General features: G+C 29.7%; 3 protein-coding genes across 10 annotated transcripts in view; 1 reads left to right on the top strand and 2 right to left on the bottom strand.

Annotated features, from left to right (window-relative positions):
* The window catches only part of LOC105661766 (transmembrane protein 218), a 925-nt gene extending 232 nt beyond the window's left edge, over positions 1 to 693 (bottom strand). Inside the window, exons 1-3 of the mRNA XM_012279140.2 lie at positions 538 to 693; positions 244 to 448; positions 15 to 164 (exon numbers count right to left, since the gene is read on the bottom strand). Of these exons, the coding sequence (XP_012134530.1) occupies positions 24 to 164; positions 244 to 448; positions 538 to 569 (378 nt within the window). The 5' untranslated portion in view covers positions 570 to 693 and the 3' untranslated portion in view covers positions 15 to 23. The remainder of the gene's footprint in view (positions 1 to 14; positions 165 to 243; positions 449 to 537) is intronic.
* The window catches only part of SA1 (stromal antigen), a 21,064-nt gene extending 5,043 nt beyond the window's left edge, over positions 1 to 16,021 (bottom strand). Inside the window, exons 1-20 of one of the 8 annotated variants that reach the window (XM_012279131.2) lie at positions 15,458 to 15,632; positions 15,132 to 15,334; positions 14,679 to 14,845; positions 14,438 to 14,616; positions 14,190 to 14,363; positions 13,920 to 14,124; positions 13,514 to 13,843; positions 12,838 to 13,443; positions 12,419 to 12,761; positions 12,118 to 12,351; positions 11,853 to 12,045; positions 11,594 to 11,780; positions 11,216 to 11,520; positions 10,932 to 11,143; positions 10,693 to 10,859; positions 10,541 to 10,592; positions 8,646 to 8,681; positions 8,310 to 8,483; positions 8,150 to 8,234; positions 6,710 to 8,093 (exon numbers count right to left, since the gene is read on the bottom strand). In XM_012279131.2, coding sequence (XP_012134521.1) covers positions 8,076 to 8,093; positions 8,150 to 8,234; positions 8,310 to 8,483; positions 8,646 to 8,681; positions 10,541 to 10,592; positions 10,693 to 10,859; positions 10,932 to 11,143; positions 11,216 to 11,520; positions 11,594 to 11,780; positions 11,853 to 12,045; positions 12,118 to 12,351; positions 12,419 to 12,761; positions 12,838 to 13,443; positions 13,514 to 13,843; positions 13,920 to 14,124; positions 14,190 to 14,363; positions 14,438 to 14,616; positions 14,679 to 14,845; positions 15,132 to 15,307 — 3,843 coding nt within the window. In that variant the 5' untranslated portion in view covers positions 15,308 to 15,334; positions 15,458 to 15,632 and the 3' untranslated portion in view covers positions 6,710 to 8,075. Of the gene's footprint in view, positions 1 to 6,709; positions 8,094 to 8,149; positions 8,235 to 8,309; positions 8,484 to 8,645; positions 8,682 to 9,158; positions 9,686 to 10,540; positions 10,593 to 10,692; positions 10,860 to 10,931; positions 11,144 to 11,215; positions 11,521 to 11,593; positions 11,781 to 11,852; positions 12,352 to 12,418; positions 12,762 to 12,837; positions 13,444 to 13,513; positions 13,844 to 13,919; positions 14,125 to 14,189; positions 14,364 to 14,437; positions 14,617 to 14,678; positions 14,846 to 15,131; positions 15,335 to 15,399; positions 15,699 to 15,881 lie in introns of those variants that run through there. The other 7 variants (XM_076537130.1, XM_076537129.1, XM_076537132.1 and 4 more) reach the window with 7 other exon arrangements.
* Positions 1,113 to 7,665, top strand: mud (mushroom body defect). Its single transcript, XM_012279138.2, has 11 exons — positions 1,113 to 1,263; positions 1,497 to 1,585; positions 1,657 to 1,718; positions 1,870 to 5,972; positions 6,040 to 6,380; positions 6,467 to 6,639; positions 6,713 to 6,867; positions 6,980 to 7,066; positions 7,141 to 7,203; positions 7,274 to 7,387; positions 7,455 to 7,665. Exons 1-11 carry the CDS (start codon positions 1,231 to 1,233, stop codon positions 7,545 to 7,547), a joined length of 5,313 nt encoding a protein of 1,770 aa, XP_012134528.2. The 5' UTR covers positions 1,113 to 1,230; the 3' UTR covers positions 7,548 to 7,665.

Genomic DNA, 16,021 nt, shown 5'->3' with positions numbered 1-16,021 from the left:
TAGAAAATACTTACAATAAATCTTTAAAAAACCCAATTAGATATTCGAACAGGTCTTATTGGTTCTGTCAATGTAAATTTAAAATATCCTACTAGACCAATGACAGAAGATATAGACAACAATACAAGTAATATAATACGCCAGATAAACAAGTGATCATATATCTATAAAAACAGATTAAAATAGATATTATGCAGCTGTTGTATAAATATATATCAAATCTTTGTGATGGAATTTATGTACCTTCTTTCCTGTGGTATTAGATTTCTCCGATGTTTTTGGCAAAGCGATTAAAATTATTGTACATACGCCAACAATTAATATAGCAATAATACCAATTTTCTTTTCAACTCTTAGTGATATAACAAATATCAATAGAGCTATGGCCCAAAGAATCAAAATAACAAACAGTCCTATGCCAACTCCAAATACTAAATTACTCATATCACTAAAACAAAAAATTTAAACTCCTGTATATGTGCTTAAATGTGTATTACAAAAAAAGTAAACCTTAAAAATAAAATTTATATTCTGTACTTGTGTATTTTGTAAGTCCATCCCAAACTCATAGAAAATAGTATACAAATAAATGAAATTATTTTATGTAAAGTTACATGTAATGTAATTATAAATATCTTGTATAAAAAAATTAAAAACTGTTCAGTGCATGATATTTACAAATAATCACTACACTAGTACAACAGAACATTGCAATGTAATCTGTACCTACCTTATGACTACAAAGTGTTAGAACATTTTATGTGACAGTGATCTGACAAAGCAACTTCGCGTACGTTCCCGCTGCTCGACTGAACTAGGAAGACACCCTGTTACTTGTACTTTTTCATTTTATCATATACATTGTGTACAATATATACGAGTACTGAGAAAAACTTACAATCTGGGACGTATACAAAATAATGAAGTGCTACATATACATATTCTAGATTAGAAAATTGTAACTACGTGCGCTGAATGGACGAAAACCACTCGTTCGTAACCCTATTTTTTCACTGAAGCACAGCAACACCTAGTGATTTAAAGCAGAACATAGGGAAGTTTATATTATGTTTATGATCAAGGATTTCCTGTTACGTGAAGGGAGCAGTAATTATTTGAAATTGAACGTCTCCTCTATAGAACGTTGGAAGTATATAACGGAAAAGCTTTGTATAAATTCTATGTATTATCGTTCTCCTAAGAATAATAAAGTATTTGTGTTTTTAAATCATGAGATTATGGACTGAAATTATATTGGAATGGGTAAATAATAATATCGTATATGTGTAAAATTAATGCATGTTATTTAACGTGATTATTTAGTTACAACGAATAGACACAAATTTTTATTTATATTATATTAAATATATTTGTCACTTATGGTGTATGACAATTTTTACTGTGGTCATAAAAGACTTCCAAGTCTTTGTGTATTATATAATATTTTAATTGTAATATGTACCGAAATGTAATACAAACAACTTTAATATTTACAGCTGAATTGTTTAGATGTACTGGAAACGCAAGTTAATAATTTAAAAGAATTAGACGATGGAAAATTTTATCAAAAGTTAATAAGTTTATTGTAAGTAACAACATAACTCTTTATTTATTGCTTTTTGAAAGTATGTTATATGTATTATTTTCACTTCACAGTAAATGGAAAGGTGCTGAAGACATTTTAGATACAAAAACCATTATTAGACAATTCTTACAAGGTATGTAGATATGTATACAAGGTATCTTAAGAATAAACTTTTTACTGGCAAAATTTGATCATTTAAATCTGAGATATTTAGTATAACTTGTTTGCTTATTATATGTGTTTTATATCAATATGTGGTACAATGCTTTTTCTGTTTTATGCAGATGAATATCCTGAATTTAAAATTGATTATAATGATTTGGGAGACAAAGAACATGTATACATTGCATCCTTATTTTTATTACACGTATCTCAAGAACCAATGTTTTATCAACCAATGTGCATGAAACTTCAACATGAAACTCAACTGAAGATCAAAGCATTTCTTGAGATGATTATTCCTTATGGAAAAGGTATAAATAGAGACACGCTCAAGGAAATAATCAATGAATTAGAGGATAATGTACCAGACACACCTGTAACACCAAAGACAAGAGCTCTTAAAGACTTCTTTAACTCTCCTGCTGCACGGTCTGCACATATCAATAAACTATTGAATGAAAGAAATTATGAACTAAGGAAACTGAAGAGTCAATTAGAAGTAGAAAGATTTGAAAAGTCTGATTTACAGGAAGATCTAAAAATTCAACAAAATAAAGTACAAAGTCTGCAGCAAAAGTTACAGGAAAAAGCTACAGAAATAAAAGGTTTGCAGGAAGATAGATTTAGACAAAACACTCCACAATCTTGTAAAAAAAATAAAAATACTGTAGATCATGAACAATATTATAAGAAGGAAATAGATTATTTAGAAGATCAATTGATGCAGAAGCAGAGTGAAGTCGATAAACTTGAGGAGTCAAATGATATCTTAACAAAAAAATTGTCGTGCGTGGAAAAGAAATGTACGTATTTTAAAGAAAGATTAGAGAGCTGTGAACAATCTTTGGAAAATGCACAAATGCTGGGGGAGCTTAAGGATAGAGAACTGACAAACTTAAGAATGACTAATGAAGAATTACGTATGCATCTGAAAGAGCTTAGTAAAACAACCACGCAAGATCATAGTTTTGAAATAATTGATGGAATTGCACCACTAATATCACCTTCCTCGTCCTTGAACAGTAGTGAAGTTTTAAGTTCTGTAATTGATATTCAGTTACAAGAAGCAAAAGAAGAATCTGCTTCGTTGAAAACGCAACTTGATGCCTTAAACAAAGAATTAGACTCTGTGATTCTAGATTATAAAAATACAACGAAATTGTTGGAAGAAAAAACGCAATTATTACAAGATACAAAAATGAAATCAAATATCGCTGTAAATAAATTAAAAGAAGAAATAGAATCCTTGCAAAAAGAAAAGGAATCTTTAATTGATGAAAATAAAAATTTACAAAATGTATGTACTTCTCAGAAGGAATCTTTATTACAAAGTGAGAAGTCTAAAAATAATTTAAATACCGAAATAAGTAGTTTAAGAGGAGAAATTAATACTTTAAAAGAATCTCTAGATGATAAAAATGTACATAATACAAAATTAAATGCTGAACTCGCAGAAATTAAATCACAAATAAATGAAAATCTCAAGTACATTGAAGATTTAACAGATCAAAATAATTTATACAAAACTTCTGCTGAATTGTACAGTAAAAATTTGAAGAAAATTATACTTGATATCCCACAAATTGTTTGTAATGAAGTTAATAATTTAGACAATAAAACAACTACTCAACTTATAGAATGTCTTCAAACATCATTACACAAATTTAATAAAGAATATCTCTCAAACCAAACGGAACTTTGTTCGCTTAATAATTTATTAGAGGAATCTAAATTAAAAATACATGATTTTCAATCACAGGTAGTTGAATTAAAGAAAAAAGACGAACAAAATATCACAGAAATATCAAGTCTAAAAGAAACAATTAATCAAAATGTAAAGGAAATCGATAAACTTACTAATGTTGTAAAACAACATTGTGAAGAAATTGTACATTTAAAAAAAATCGAAGTGCAAAAGCAAAGTTTGGAAAAAGATTTGTATACTTGTAAAGAAGAAATGAATAAGAAAATTTCATTATTAAAATTTTCTCAAAATTGCATGGGAACTTTGAAAAGTGACCTTCAAAATCTTGTAACAGAATTTCATGCAATAAAGAAACATACATCAAATCAATTAATTGACTGTGAAAAGCAACATAAAGATACTGGTAATAATATTTTAAATGCTTACAAAACACTATATTCCAATTATACTAAAGAGCAGTGCCTCAGAAATGAACTTGAACTTGAACTCACTAATAATAAAAAAGAATTAAAAGATAGTCAAAATTTAAATATCACTTTAGAAAATGATTTAACAAAAACTGAACAACTATTAAATAGTTTAAAATTAGAATTAACAGATATTAAAGACAAATTAACCAAGTCTACACAAAACTTGGAAAAGCTTGAGGAAGTAAAGGAAATACTTGAAGTACAACAAAAAAATCTACAATCTGAAAATGAAGAAATGTTATTAAATTTAAATAAAATAACTGGTGAACTTAGATTATCTCAACAGCAAGTATCTAATATTTCAGAAGAATTAAAATGTAAGGACGGGAAAATTAAAAATTTAGTAGCAGATATTACTTCTTTAAAATCAGAAAAAGAACAGGTGCTTTGTTTAAAAATGGAAGAAGAATCTAAGTTGAAAGATTTGATAAGAAATTTAGAAACAAAACTGCTTGAAAAACAGCATTGTTTAGATCAATTAAGTATGGAAATGAAATCAAAGCAAGAAATGCTGGAGCATGAACAAAACAAGTTAGAGAAGTTAACAGCAAACACAACTATTTCTGAAAAGAAGATGAAAGAAGTAATTTCAAACTTGCAAGAGGTGAGAAGCAATCAAGATGCAGTTTTAACAACGCAAGAAAAAGCTTTGAAAGAAAAATGTTTAATAATAGAACAACTTCAGAAAGAATTTAGTGAATCAAATAGTACACTTCGCAAACAACTTGAAAATGAAAAGTTATTATGTCAGAATTTACAAAGTACAAATTCCCAGCTACAAATACAATCATATAAACAAACGAAAACAATAGAAGAACTACAAGATACATTAAAGAGGGAAAAGAATAAACTTAATATAAGCGAAGAATACTGTCGAACACAAGATGCAAAGAAATTACAAATTGCTCAAGTTTGTGAGCAGTTAAGGGATTCAATAAGTGATTTAAAGTCAGTAATAGCAGAAAATGATCCGAAAAATGAAAATCTTTCTGCTGATAGTATGTATGAAGAACCATGTACAGATAGTGATGATGGAACTGAGAATATTTTAAAAATTATAAAGAGTTCCATTAATGAAGTAGCTGTTTCACGCAAACTAATTTTATGCTTGTCCAATATAAATACGAATTTAGGCAAAACTTTGCAAAGTCAAAAAGAAATTATAAATAGTTATGCTACAAAACATGAAGAGTATATAAAACATTTAGATAATATTATTAAACATAAGGATATATTACAAAATTCTTTAGAAGATGTTACAAAATCAAGAAATGAATTGGATACATCTCTAAGCGAATTGAAACAAAGATGGGATAAATTGTTAACAAAATTTTATAGCATTTTTATAATGGACAAATCTGTGTGCAATGAACTGAAATGTATACAAGATAAAAAGGCACATCTTGAAAATACGTTATTTAAATTGTATAATAATCATTATCAAAATGTACAGTCATTACATACTATTTTATGCAACAAATTTGTGTGGCTTGAACACCAGTTAAAAGATATTTATTTGGATCCAATAAGAAATAAAAAGCTATTTGAAAATTCAGATATATTTTGCGATGAAAAAGCTATAACCGAGGCAGCCTTACACAAACATATACAATTACAAAGAGATGTTGCTGAATTTCAAGAGGAAATACATAATTTTTCAAATTTTGTTACTTCCTTTGCAACTGAGTTTGAATCTGATGAGACAAAATTCCAGTCTGAAAACGAGAAGAAGCTGCTCCTACAGATTAATCAATTAATGGAAGATAAACGCAATGTAGAACATAAGTTAGACAGTGTACAAATACAAAATGCAAAATTAGAAATTGAAATTGAAGAATTCAAGATCAGGACGAACGACTTGAAAATATCATCGTCAAAGGAAACGGATGATTTGAAGAAAGAACTAATGGAACTGAAGAAAGAAAACTTAAAGTTAGAAGAAGAAAGAAATGAATTAATGAACCGGCCAAAGAAAGAAGACGTCGATAATCAATTGAAAGACATCTATGACAAATATAAACTTAAATTAGATGAAATTAAACAGAACATGGTAGGCATACTAATATCTTTTATTTTCGCAATCATTATGATTCGCTTATTTCTGTAACATATTGCAGAAAACAGCATATAATGAGCAAATAGCAAAGCTAAATAGAGAGCAAGAACAGTGCATACAAGAAAGGTTGGAGTCGCTTCAAAGAAAAATGGAATTACAGTGTCGCAAACAAGCAGATGAATTAAGTAAATATAAAGCACACGTTGCTAATATGAGTACACAAATGTGGGATATCGGAGAAAAGCTCTTAAGTGAACAAAAGGAGAAGGAAGCATTACAAAGAGAAAAGGAAGAATTACAAAAGGAAAAGGAAGAATTACAAAGGGAATTAAATGCATTAAAAGCTAAATATCAAAACTTAGATGAAAAAGTTCTTTCCTTAATGGAGCTTAAAAGTTCTAAGTAAGATCGTTTTTATTATGGTAGTATTCAGAAGTTGATTTATTCCTTTAGATATGTTGCAGACATTTTGTAAAACTTAATTCTAGGTTTGAAAGAAGAGATATAGTAGGAGACAATAAAGAAGAAATTTTACATAAAATTGCAGTGATACAAGAGAAAACAACATATGAGAGAAGGTGTAGTATTAGGAGTATACAAACATTGGGTAATGCATTTAATGCAGAAGATGAAGATGAAGTTTTTGATAATGTTTATTTAGGTAAATTAAAAAGTTAATAAGCGAAGTAAAAATGTTGATACATTCTTTTTAAATATATATATCAATTTACTAGCTGATATGAAAGATGGAAACACTTCATCGAAGACGGATATTGATCGATTATCTATTTTGAAAAAAAGAAATGCTCTTTGCAAACCACATCTAAAGTCTTCTTATCCAGCTGAAATGCAATTTCATCCTCTACCGTTTTCAGAAGAAGAAATTAAAGTAGGTATTTTTTGCTATAAATATTCATGGTGATCACTGGTACATTTTTACTTTGTACATAATTATTATATTTATGTAAAAATATATGTTCTTATTTTTAATTTAATTATAGACAGGTTCAGTAGATGAGATGTTCAATGATAGTTTAAGCCAAAGCTTGCTTCCTGAACAGAAAGTAAAAAAGAGGGACAGAACTCAAGTAAGTGGTTAAAACAAATTTATTCAAATTTCACTTCTAGATTAATACTGTGTATCTTTGCTTGTTCCTTGTAGACGTCATATAAAAAACCTGGACCTCCAACGCCCAGTAAAAATGGTGGAAGATTATCATTACAGGTAAGTAATAATAATTATTCCATATATAATACACAGATATAATATGTATTTATTTACTTAAAAATTTAAGGGTAATGAGTTGAAAAGCCCTAATTCAAGGATATTAAAAGAAAGAAATAAAGAAAGGGCAACAACGACACCACGCACATTAAGAAGTTTGTTCATTTCAAAACGCCAAGACGAGGTAAGCTATTTGTATTATTTGAAGATTTATGCATGAAGATTAATTACATAAATACTATTTTTTACAGAATACTGTGGCTACACCAAAAGACCGTAGAAGAAGCAGTATTTTTCGTAAATACCGTGGTGCAAACGATAGGCAAAAGCTACCGCAAGTGTAATAATGATGAAAATCGTAATTGTAAAAAATAAGTACCTATTCAAGTTTTATGCGAAGTTATAATTGTACAGTACAAGATATCAATATGCAATCTGCAAATAGAATATTATTTTAAATAAGCAGATGTGAGACAAACATTTTTTATGCATTATAATTATTTATTTAAGTAGTAATTAAATAGTTTTATAGTAACAATAATATTTAAAAATTTTATCGATATAAAAATCCTGACATTAAGAAATATATCTTTTTGCATGTACATTACAATACAGTCAAATGAAAATATATATGACTCTGAATAACAAAAATAATATTTTATAAAAATGAATTTAAAGAAACTTTATAATAATCGTGTTAAAAATGAACATGAAATTTGACGATGAACGAGTGGTTTAGCTACTTCGTATTGTACATGTAACTAATTAAATTCCAAAGCTTATTTGATCTAATATGTCTTATAAACATATCACAAATCACTTCCCTTTAGAGTATCTCCATCTGGGATGTACTATTGTTCTATTGTACTTCATTACTCAGAATCGGACTCCTACGATGAATGTGTTTTAATATTTGAACGTTACTGATAAATTTATTACAACTTACCATGTACTGTCCTTCTATGTAACGGCCAGAATTTCTGGAAGTTCTTCTCAGTTCTCTTGGTTCCATATGATCCTGACTTCGTCGTCTAAAAAATTCAAATTGTTTTAAGTACTTTAGAGTGCATAAAAGTGGTATCAATTAATGAAATTTAACTACTTACGACCTCGATTGGATTTGTAATGTTTTAAGTTTATTATCTATGTCTTGAGAAGGACTGGTAGACGCATCTTCGATAATTGCCGTTGGAGATGCCTGCATTTGTGTAGTATCGTTGGTTTCATAAAATCCGGATGCCCTAGATCCACGATTTATTGATACTTTATTAACGGCTAATCTGAAATACAGATTCGAGCTAATGGTACTACAAAGCATCAAAATCCTATTCGATACAAATTAAGTGAAATAAGTTCATTCGCTGTCTTCAAAATATTTTGCAAAATTATTTCTTCGAATAAATGTATAGAGAATATTAGAGAATAGAGTATATGTTACTCACTGATGTTTTCTTGCGCCTCGTTTCTTCTTGTGTTTGCTGAAATAAAAAGTTCTCATTGATGGAAATGTATCGGAGCTAGTTCTCATAAGTAAAGAAGGGACAAAAATTAATATTAAATAACTTCATTTGTTCACACGTATTTTTCATGTAAGACGAACATATGCATATATTACAAAATTCCACTTCATGTACATACGTATTCAATGCACTTGGTCATTATGTCCGAAGCAATCCAGGTATTAACAAACCAAACACCTAAAAACATTTCTGTAATATTGTGGCGATTATATAGAGAACGGCGTGTTAGAAAAACGAGGGAACTAAAAAAATCCGACGTTGAAAACAAGAAAGATCGAGTTAAGTTTGTTACATTTCCTGCAAATTTTAACGAGTGAAAATAAGCTGCGTAAAATAATGGTGTCACTTATTTACTGTGGATTTTTAATTTTGATAAGCAGGATCTAGGAACTTACAGGAGTAAAGGGTCTTGTTTGAATTAATATAACATGTTCATTATATCTATCACCAATTTGTATATTATCAATATATAAACAGAATACAACATATTTTAAACTTACTTGGTTTTAAATTCTTAGGCTCAATAGAACACACATCGTTCTCTATGTACTTTTTTTTTTGTCAGGTGTTCCAAAAATATTATCATTTTCATAATATTATCATATATATTTTTATATTACTGTTTTTTATACTAGCTTATAGGTGAGTTATTTAAAAAGTAGGCGGTATAAATAATAGATTTCATCAATTCCATGTACAATATTTACGTATTTGGACATACGTTTAATATTTAATTTGTTAGTTTGACAATATGACATACGTATATATACATATACGTGTATATATGTATATATGTATATGTATATGCATTCTCAATAATTCCTTACATTACATTGAAAACAGGCACCAAGAAAAATAGACCTCATCAATTCCTTATACAATTTTTGCCCCTTATTAGAATAGAATATATTATATAGTTTGCTAAAAATTCTAACTCTTAGCTTGAATAACGATCAGGTAGCCTGCAACAAGCGATTCATAAAAGATTACTACCCATGCAAACACAAGAAATTTATGAATTTATGTAAAATCGCCAATAATAACGGATATATTTATTAATAAAATTAAGCACAAGCATGCAGTATCAAACGATAAAGTACAAGATGAGAAAACTAATGAAACCGCAGTATTTTCAAGAATTAAACAAAATTTTTTTAATTTATATACATGTAAGCTTTAAATTAAAATATTAGTACATTTATTTTATTTTTAAATCATATAATGAATATTTTCAATAAATTATTAAGACTGTTTTACAATCTTTTAATAATAATAAAGCATACTTTGAAGCAGTAAAAGATGTAGCAAATAAAAACACATTGTTTATTAGTAATTAAATAATTGAATAATACGGATTTAGCATTCATTCATATGACAATCCAATACTAAAAATAATAAAAATGCACATTACATGTGCATTAAAGCAGTGATGGACAGATCAGGTCAGCAAAGATGAAGTACCTTGAAAGAATCTAGGAAAAGCTGTTTAAAAACATCTTTAACTACAGGCTACTGTCCATTGATGCCCATCACTGCATTAAAACAACTACATAAGCGTGTAAATTAAAGTAGCTACATTTGCGAATCTATAACTATTTAAAGTGCTGATCATTCATAGCGTAAATAATAATATTTTGAAAGCAAACAAAGCGTGTTATATATATATTAAGATTATAGATTAATTTTGTTACAAATTTTTATAGAAACATATATAGCCATTACTTGCAAATATGCAAATATTCTACTTTTATAATTATTCTAACTAATAAGATATAAAAAATATGTTACTCTATTAGTTTTGTGGACACCTAACTCACCCAGGAAACTCATGATCAGAACCTTCGTCAGGCTCATCTGCTTCTTCTTCTTCTACAAAATGTACAAATGACAAATTAAGATAAAATAAAAAGATGTATTAACATAAATATATATAAACATTTTATTTGTAATTATGTATTCATTAACCTACCGGCTAAATGATCCTTTTTACGTCTCGTGTATGCTCGTTTACTCGTTACTGGTACTTGATCTGTTTCGCCATGTAACAAACTGTTTCTGTATAAAAGCAATGGCTGCCAATCCTCACCGCGGGAGGACGGCATTCCAGCTTGTAATCTTCTATCGAGGAAATTTAATCTGTAATACAAAGACCTTTATAATAAAGTACAAATGATATTAATGTAATACAGAAATGAAAGGTATACTCACACAACTCGTTTATCTTGTTTAAGAAGCTTATTCGTAAATTCGGATAAGATTTCAAGAAAAGATAAATTCGGTGGTGGTCCAGTAGGATCTTGCTCGATACCATCTGGCGGTGTGATTGCAAAAAGAACACCAGCTCGATGTAAAGCAGTTATTGCTTCGCGATTTTTTACAGCGTCTAATCCAAATGATAAAGCAAATCGTTTCGCAAGTTCCTAAAGAGTATAATTTAATGTTAATGACATAGAACTAAATTTTATTTGTAAAATAGATCAATGGAAACAAACCTTAATGGCAGTAAACTCTTCACTATTTCTGTTCACTCGGCCTTTTTCTGCTACTATTTCATTATACAATATGTTCAAACTGTGTTGCATTGTTAAAGCACAATTTGTTTTATTGATATCTCTAGCTTTTCCTAATGTGGTTTTAATAATATCACCGTAATCGTTATAATATTTTACATAATGTTTGAACACATCTGCTGCCGCCTTTGTAGGTATCATATTATATACAATTAACTTACAATAACCAGCTAGAAAATTTCTTCTTTTGTGCAACTCTTCAATTTTTGAATGTTCATCGTGTTCATCTACAAATACATAGTATATTAGTATACATGAATATTTTCTTTTTAAAGAAAATACATATTATCGATAACATACCATCTTCTTCTTCAAAAAATACATATTCTTGGATGAACCGATTCAGCATATTCTGCATTGCTTGATCAGGTTCATACACTAATTGATGCATTAACGGATTAGAATGTGTTGTCAGCTGATTGCAAAATACTACTAACAAGTCACAAATTGTATTGTAAGCTTCTTCCCGTAAAATTGGAGGAGAAGGCTACAACAGATAACACGTATTAAACATAGAAAGATCTTTAGAAAAAAAAAATAACAGTAAAATGATACTTACAGTGCCATTTACATCTCCGCTAACAAAATGACGCATAGATCCCATAAAAGAGTGCAAGCGCTCTTTCAATTGTCGACATTCGTCTTCTCCTCGATTTCCAGAATCAGCAGCTTCCATAAGATGATTCTGTCCCCATAAAATTGCAAAAAAGCATGCACTTATACAATACTTAACTGCTTCATATGGTAAACACCTGGAACAAGATATAATTTCTTGCCACTTCATTCTTTTTGTGAAATGTATATTGAAATCAGAATATTCATACCTAGCTGGATCTTTAGCATCTTCAATATCCTTGTACAAAGAATCCCATATCCCCCATGGGTTCATATTGTGACAGGAGTAAAATATTGAAACTTTTTTCAGAGATTGTACAACATTGAAAATTTCGTCTTCGTCAGGTTCTTCGTCACCTTCTATTAAATTTCTATACTCATCAATAGCTTCCTTATATTTATTTACAATAGAATCAATTAATGTTGAACGTGCCACGTCACACCTGCATTAAAACATACTAATAATTAAATGTCTCTTTTCTTTTAAGAAATTATGTCGTGAAACTTAACCTGGTAAAAATGGCATGCCCCTCTATACACATGTGTTCTAATGTTTTTGCGGCTGTATCTAATACCTCCGTATCATGCATCTTTTTCACAATCGTATGAATTTTATTCAACAACGAATCTAAATTTTGCTCTTGTCGAGACTTAGTGTAAATATCCAAATCGAAGTATTGAGGAATTGCAAGTAAATTTGCAAGCTTTTCTGGATCTGCTCTATATTTATCAAGTAAAAGAGGTAACGTTTGTATAAAATGCTCTGTTAACCGCTGTTTGTCGTCATGAACTTGTTTCATTTCTTTTGCTGACAATATCTTTCTGGTTGGTCCTCTACCTACTGGCGCTTCTCCTAATTTCAGAATTACAATTGATGGTTTACATTTGCAATGCAGTTATATAAAAATGAATATAAAAAAATGATTTACCTGTAGCAGCTTGTTTTATACAACAGACCATTAATTCTATTAAAGACGTTTCTTTTTGATTATCTAAAGCTTCTTCTTCAGGTCCAGCCTCTTCTAACAATAGATCTGTCATGCATTCCCAATCCTTCATCATTTGATTTGTTTCAATTAAAGAATCTACCAAATAGGCTCCATGTTCATGCAGCTCCGATTCGATAAAGAATAAAACAAGATCTCGAATCAGTGGAGTATTTGGCAGACGTTTCTTTCCTCGTTTAGTTTTCACGCCTGCCACTGCTTCATCGTCCGGACGAAATAGACGTTCGTTTAAAAATTCACCCGCTGCCTGTGCAACAGCACGATGAGACGAATAAACAAGTTCGTAAACATGTTCACAATCTTTATCGGTAAGGATTTCTCTGTGATGCTTTAAAATCGAGATAACAAGTTTAACAGCTTGTACTGCTACATCGTACTCTTTATCTAATGTCATTGCAACAATTCTATCTTTGAATTTACTTGTGAAGAGTTCAAGTTTAGTCTTTAATTCTTCCGAAGCATACAACGGTTGCAAAGCTTGAAGGCACTTTAATCGAACTTCACCAACCTTGTCATGTAATGTCCAACCTATAAAATTACAGCAAATATATGTAAATACCGTATAGCATAAAAGTTCGTGTATTAATATTATATTAACCTATATATTTTAAATAAGAGTCATCTAAAAAATTTTGATGAAATTTTTTCATCCAAACACCAATTTCTGCCATACAAATTGCACGTATTTCTGGCAATGTGTCTCTGTAACGATGTACGAACACGGATTTAAACATATATGTAAGCATATTTTTGATTTCGTCCATGTTCTCCTCAAGTTCTTTTCGTTTCGCCATTAATGATTCCAGTCTATCGGCAGCTCGCTTTTCTCTTGCTTTTTGTCTTTCGGCTTCGTATTGTCGCTGTGTATTATCCAAATTTATTGATACGGTTAAAGCAACATCTACTAATGCTGTCATAAGTTTCATAGCTAGAAATAATATTATTAACAATATTATATTTTTATTGTACAAAATATCATTCTTAATTATACCAAAATAATTTACCTGCAAGAGTAGCCGTATGTCTGAAAGCTCGTACTTGCGAGTCAGAAAGACCAGTTAACAATGAAATTACATTGTCCATTAAAAACTGATCATAAATTATTGAATACTGACACTGCCGAACCAATATTTGTACAAACTCACAGAAATTTGCTCTAAATTTTTTCCACTGTTGTCCAGTCATTATTAAAGGATACTCCCCACTTTCCTGTATTACAAGTTACAATTAATTAAGCAAGGAAACTTTATTTGCAAAGATAATCATTACTATACCTCATCAAATTCTTCAGTCATTTTACGAATTATCGCTACATGCTCCATTGTTGCTTGCATTTCAGATGTAATACGTCCTTTACAGCCACTTGCATTGATAAAAAACTGCATTAACATGAGAAGTGCATTTTCTCTATTACTTTTGTATTTTTCTATCCAATCATCAACAATAGCCTGCAAATATAGCAGTATTAATATGTAATTAAATAAATAAATAAATAATTTGTAAAAAGGAGCATGTAACATACCGTTAAAGAAGATCGATTGTTTCTGATGACATAATAAAGGCTTGCTTCATCTTCCAAACTATGTGAATGATGTGTTCTTTTTCCACGACCACGTCCTCCTCCTCCCCTTCCTCTGCCACTGGTAGTAGGAATGTAATCCGTATCTATTTCTTTATATTTTGGTTGTTGTATTGGACCACCTTCACACAAAGACAATTATCAAACAAAATTACTAAAGAAATAATATTATTTTCAGCCATACCACGTAATCTGGCACGTGTATTTCTTGTAATCCTCATATTAGTTGGAGTTGCTGGTGTCATAGGTTGTTCGAACTGAGTTTGAGTTTCAAAACCCCCTGTTTGTTCTTGGTATTGCTGTTGTGATGTACCGGGAGAGCTATAACTCTCAGATGAATAATGTTCAGGGCTAAATAAAAATAAATATATATCAGTTTATTGAAATATGACTATATCTATATCTAAAATTATCTTTAACATATTTGCTACCAATTGTCATACACAGATGCCGTAAGAGCTATCCACAGTGCACTATTTATGACACTAGATAGTATTTTTCAATACTATGTATCTTGGTACATGTGTAATATTACAAAAAAGTTATAAAAATTTTTATTTTAAATGTGGAGAACCATTGTTTCCTCAGACAGCAGTAACAAATGTGTTAATAGATAAATTTTTGAAACTGTGCATACGTTGGATTATGTATAGGTGTCTGCGGTGCTTGACTGTACGGTGCATAATTGGAATAAGGTTCATTAGCTTCGGCTGAATTATCATTTATAGGAGTCATTGGAGTCATTGGTGCCTCATATTCTGGAGGAACTGGATCATCCATGCGTATTCGTTTTCCTCCTCTTCTATGCATCATTTTGAGGCCTTTTTTATATATTTACCCCTAAAAAAAAATGTCACATTACTTTTATGAATGAGAAAATCATTTCGTTTATCTCAGAAAAATACCGCCAAATATTTCATGGCAACAGTTTGTAAACACATAAAATTGTGAGTCGTTTCAAACCTGTAAAAAGACTCCCCGACGAACGCGGGGATTAGGGATGCATTCGGAATCTTATATTTTTACAATTTATGAATACATTTAACTAAAATGTAAATTACTTTTAACGAAATGAAAGAAACACATTGACATAATTCTTCAAATAACCCCGGCTTCTAATGAATATCAGTAGTAGTGGTCTTACGTCGTATGTAAATACATATCAGAAACTACGATGATTGGTTATATATCAAAATATGAAATAAAACGATCTAATAACAAAGTACAATGTACGTTCAGTAATTTTTTATTTACATTAGCTGAATTATATTTAAAATAAAATTTCTTTGTAATATTTAATAATTCGTCTATTGGTTTCTGAAAATTTTCACGAATAGCATCGTACAACTCGAAATTATCAGAGCGATGTCTATCTACAACTTGTTACCTTCATGATCTTATACACGGCGAAGAAAAATAAAGAGAAGCAGAATAATAATGTGCGGGTTACGTGAATCCCATTGCTCCTTCAGGTTAAATATTAAAATTTACAGGATAAATGCAGGTGCAGCTATGGTTTCCCTCCAA

Source organism: Megachile rotundata, chromosome 11, assembly GCF_050947335.1.
Source record: "Megachile rotundata isolate GNS110a chromosome 11, iyMegRotu1, whole genome shotgun sequence".
NCBI classification, from domain to species: Eukaryota; Metazoa; Arthropoda; class Insecta; order Hymenoptera; family Megachilidae; genus Megachile; species Megachile rotundata.
Note: the sequence above shows the minus strand (reverse complement) of the source record. Positions and strands in the feature narration are given on the sequence as shown.

Bases quoted from the DNA above. Each gene is read 5' to 3' on its own strand.
- mud (XM_012279138.2), top strand. From the start codon at position 1,231: ATGAGATTATGGACTGAAATTATATTGGAATGG. The intron at 6,868-6,979 runs GTAGGTATTTTT...ATTTAATTATAG, and splicing joins TTTCAGAAGAAGAAATTAAA to ACAGGTTCAGTAGATGAGAT. The intron at 7,204-7,273 runs GTAAGTAATAAT...TAAAAATTTAAG, and splicing joins GTGGAAGATTATCATTACAG to GGTAATGAGTTGAAAAGCCC.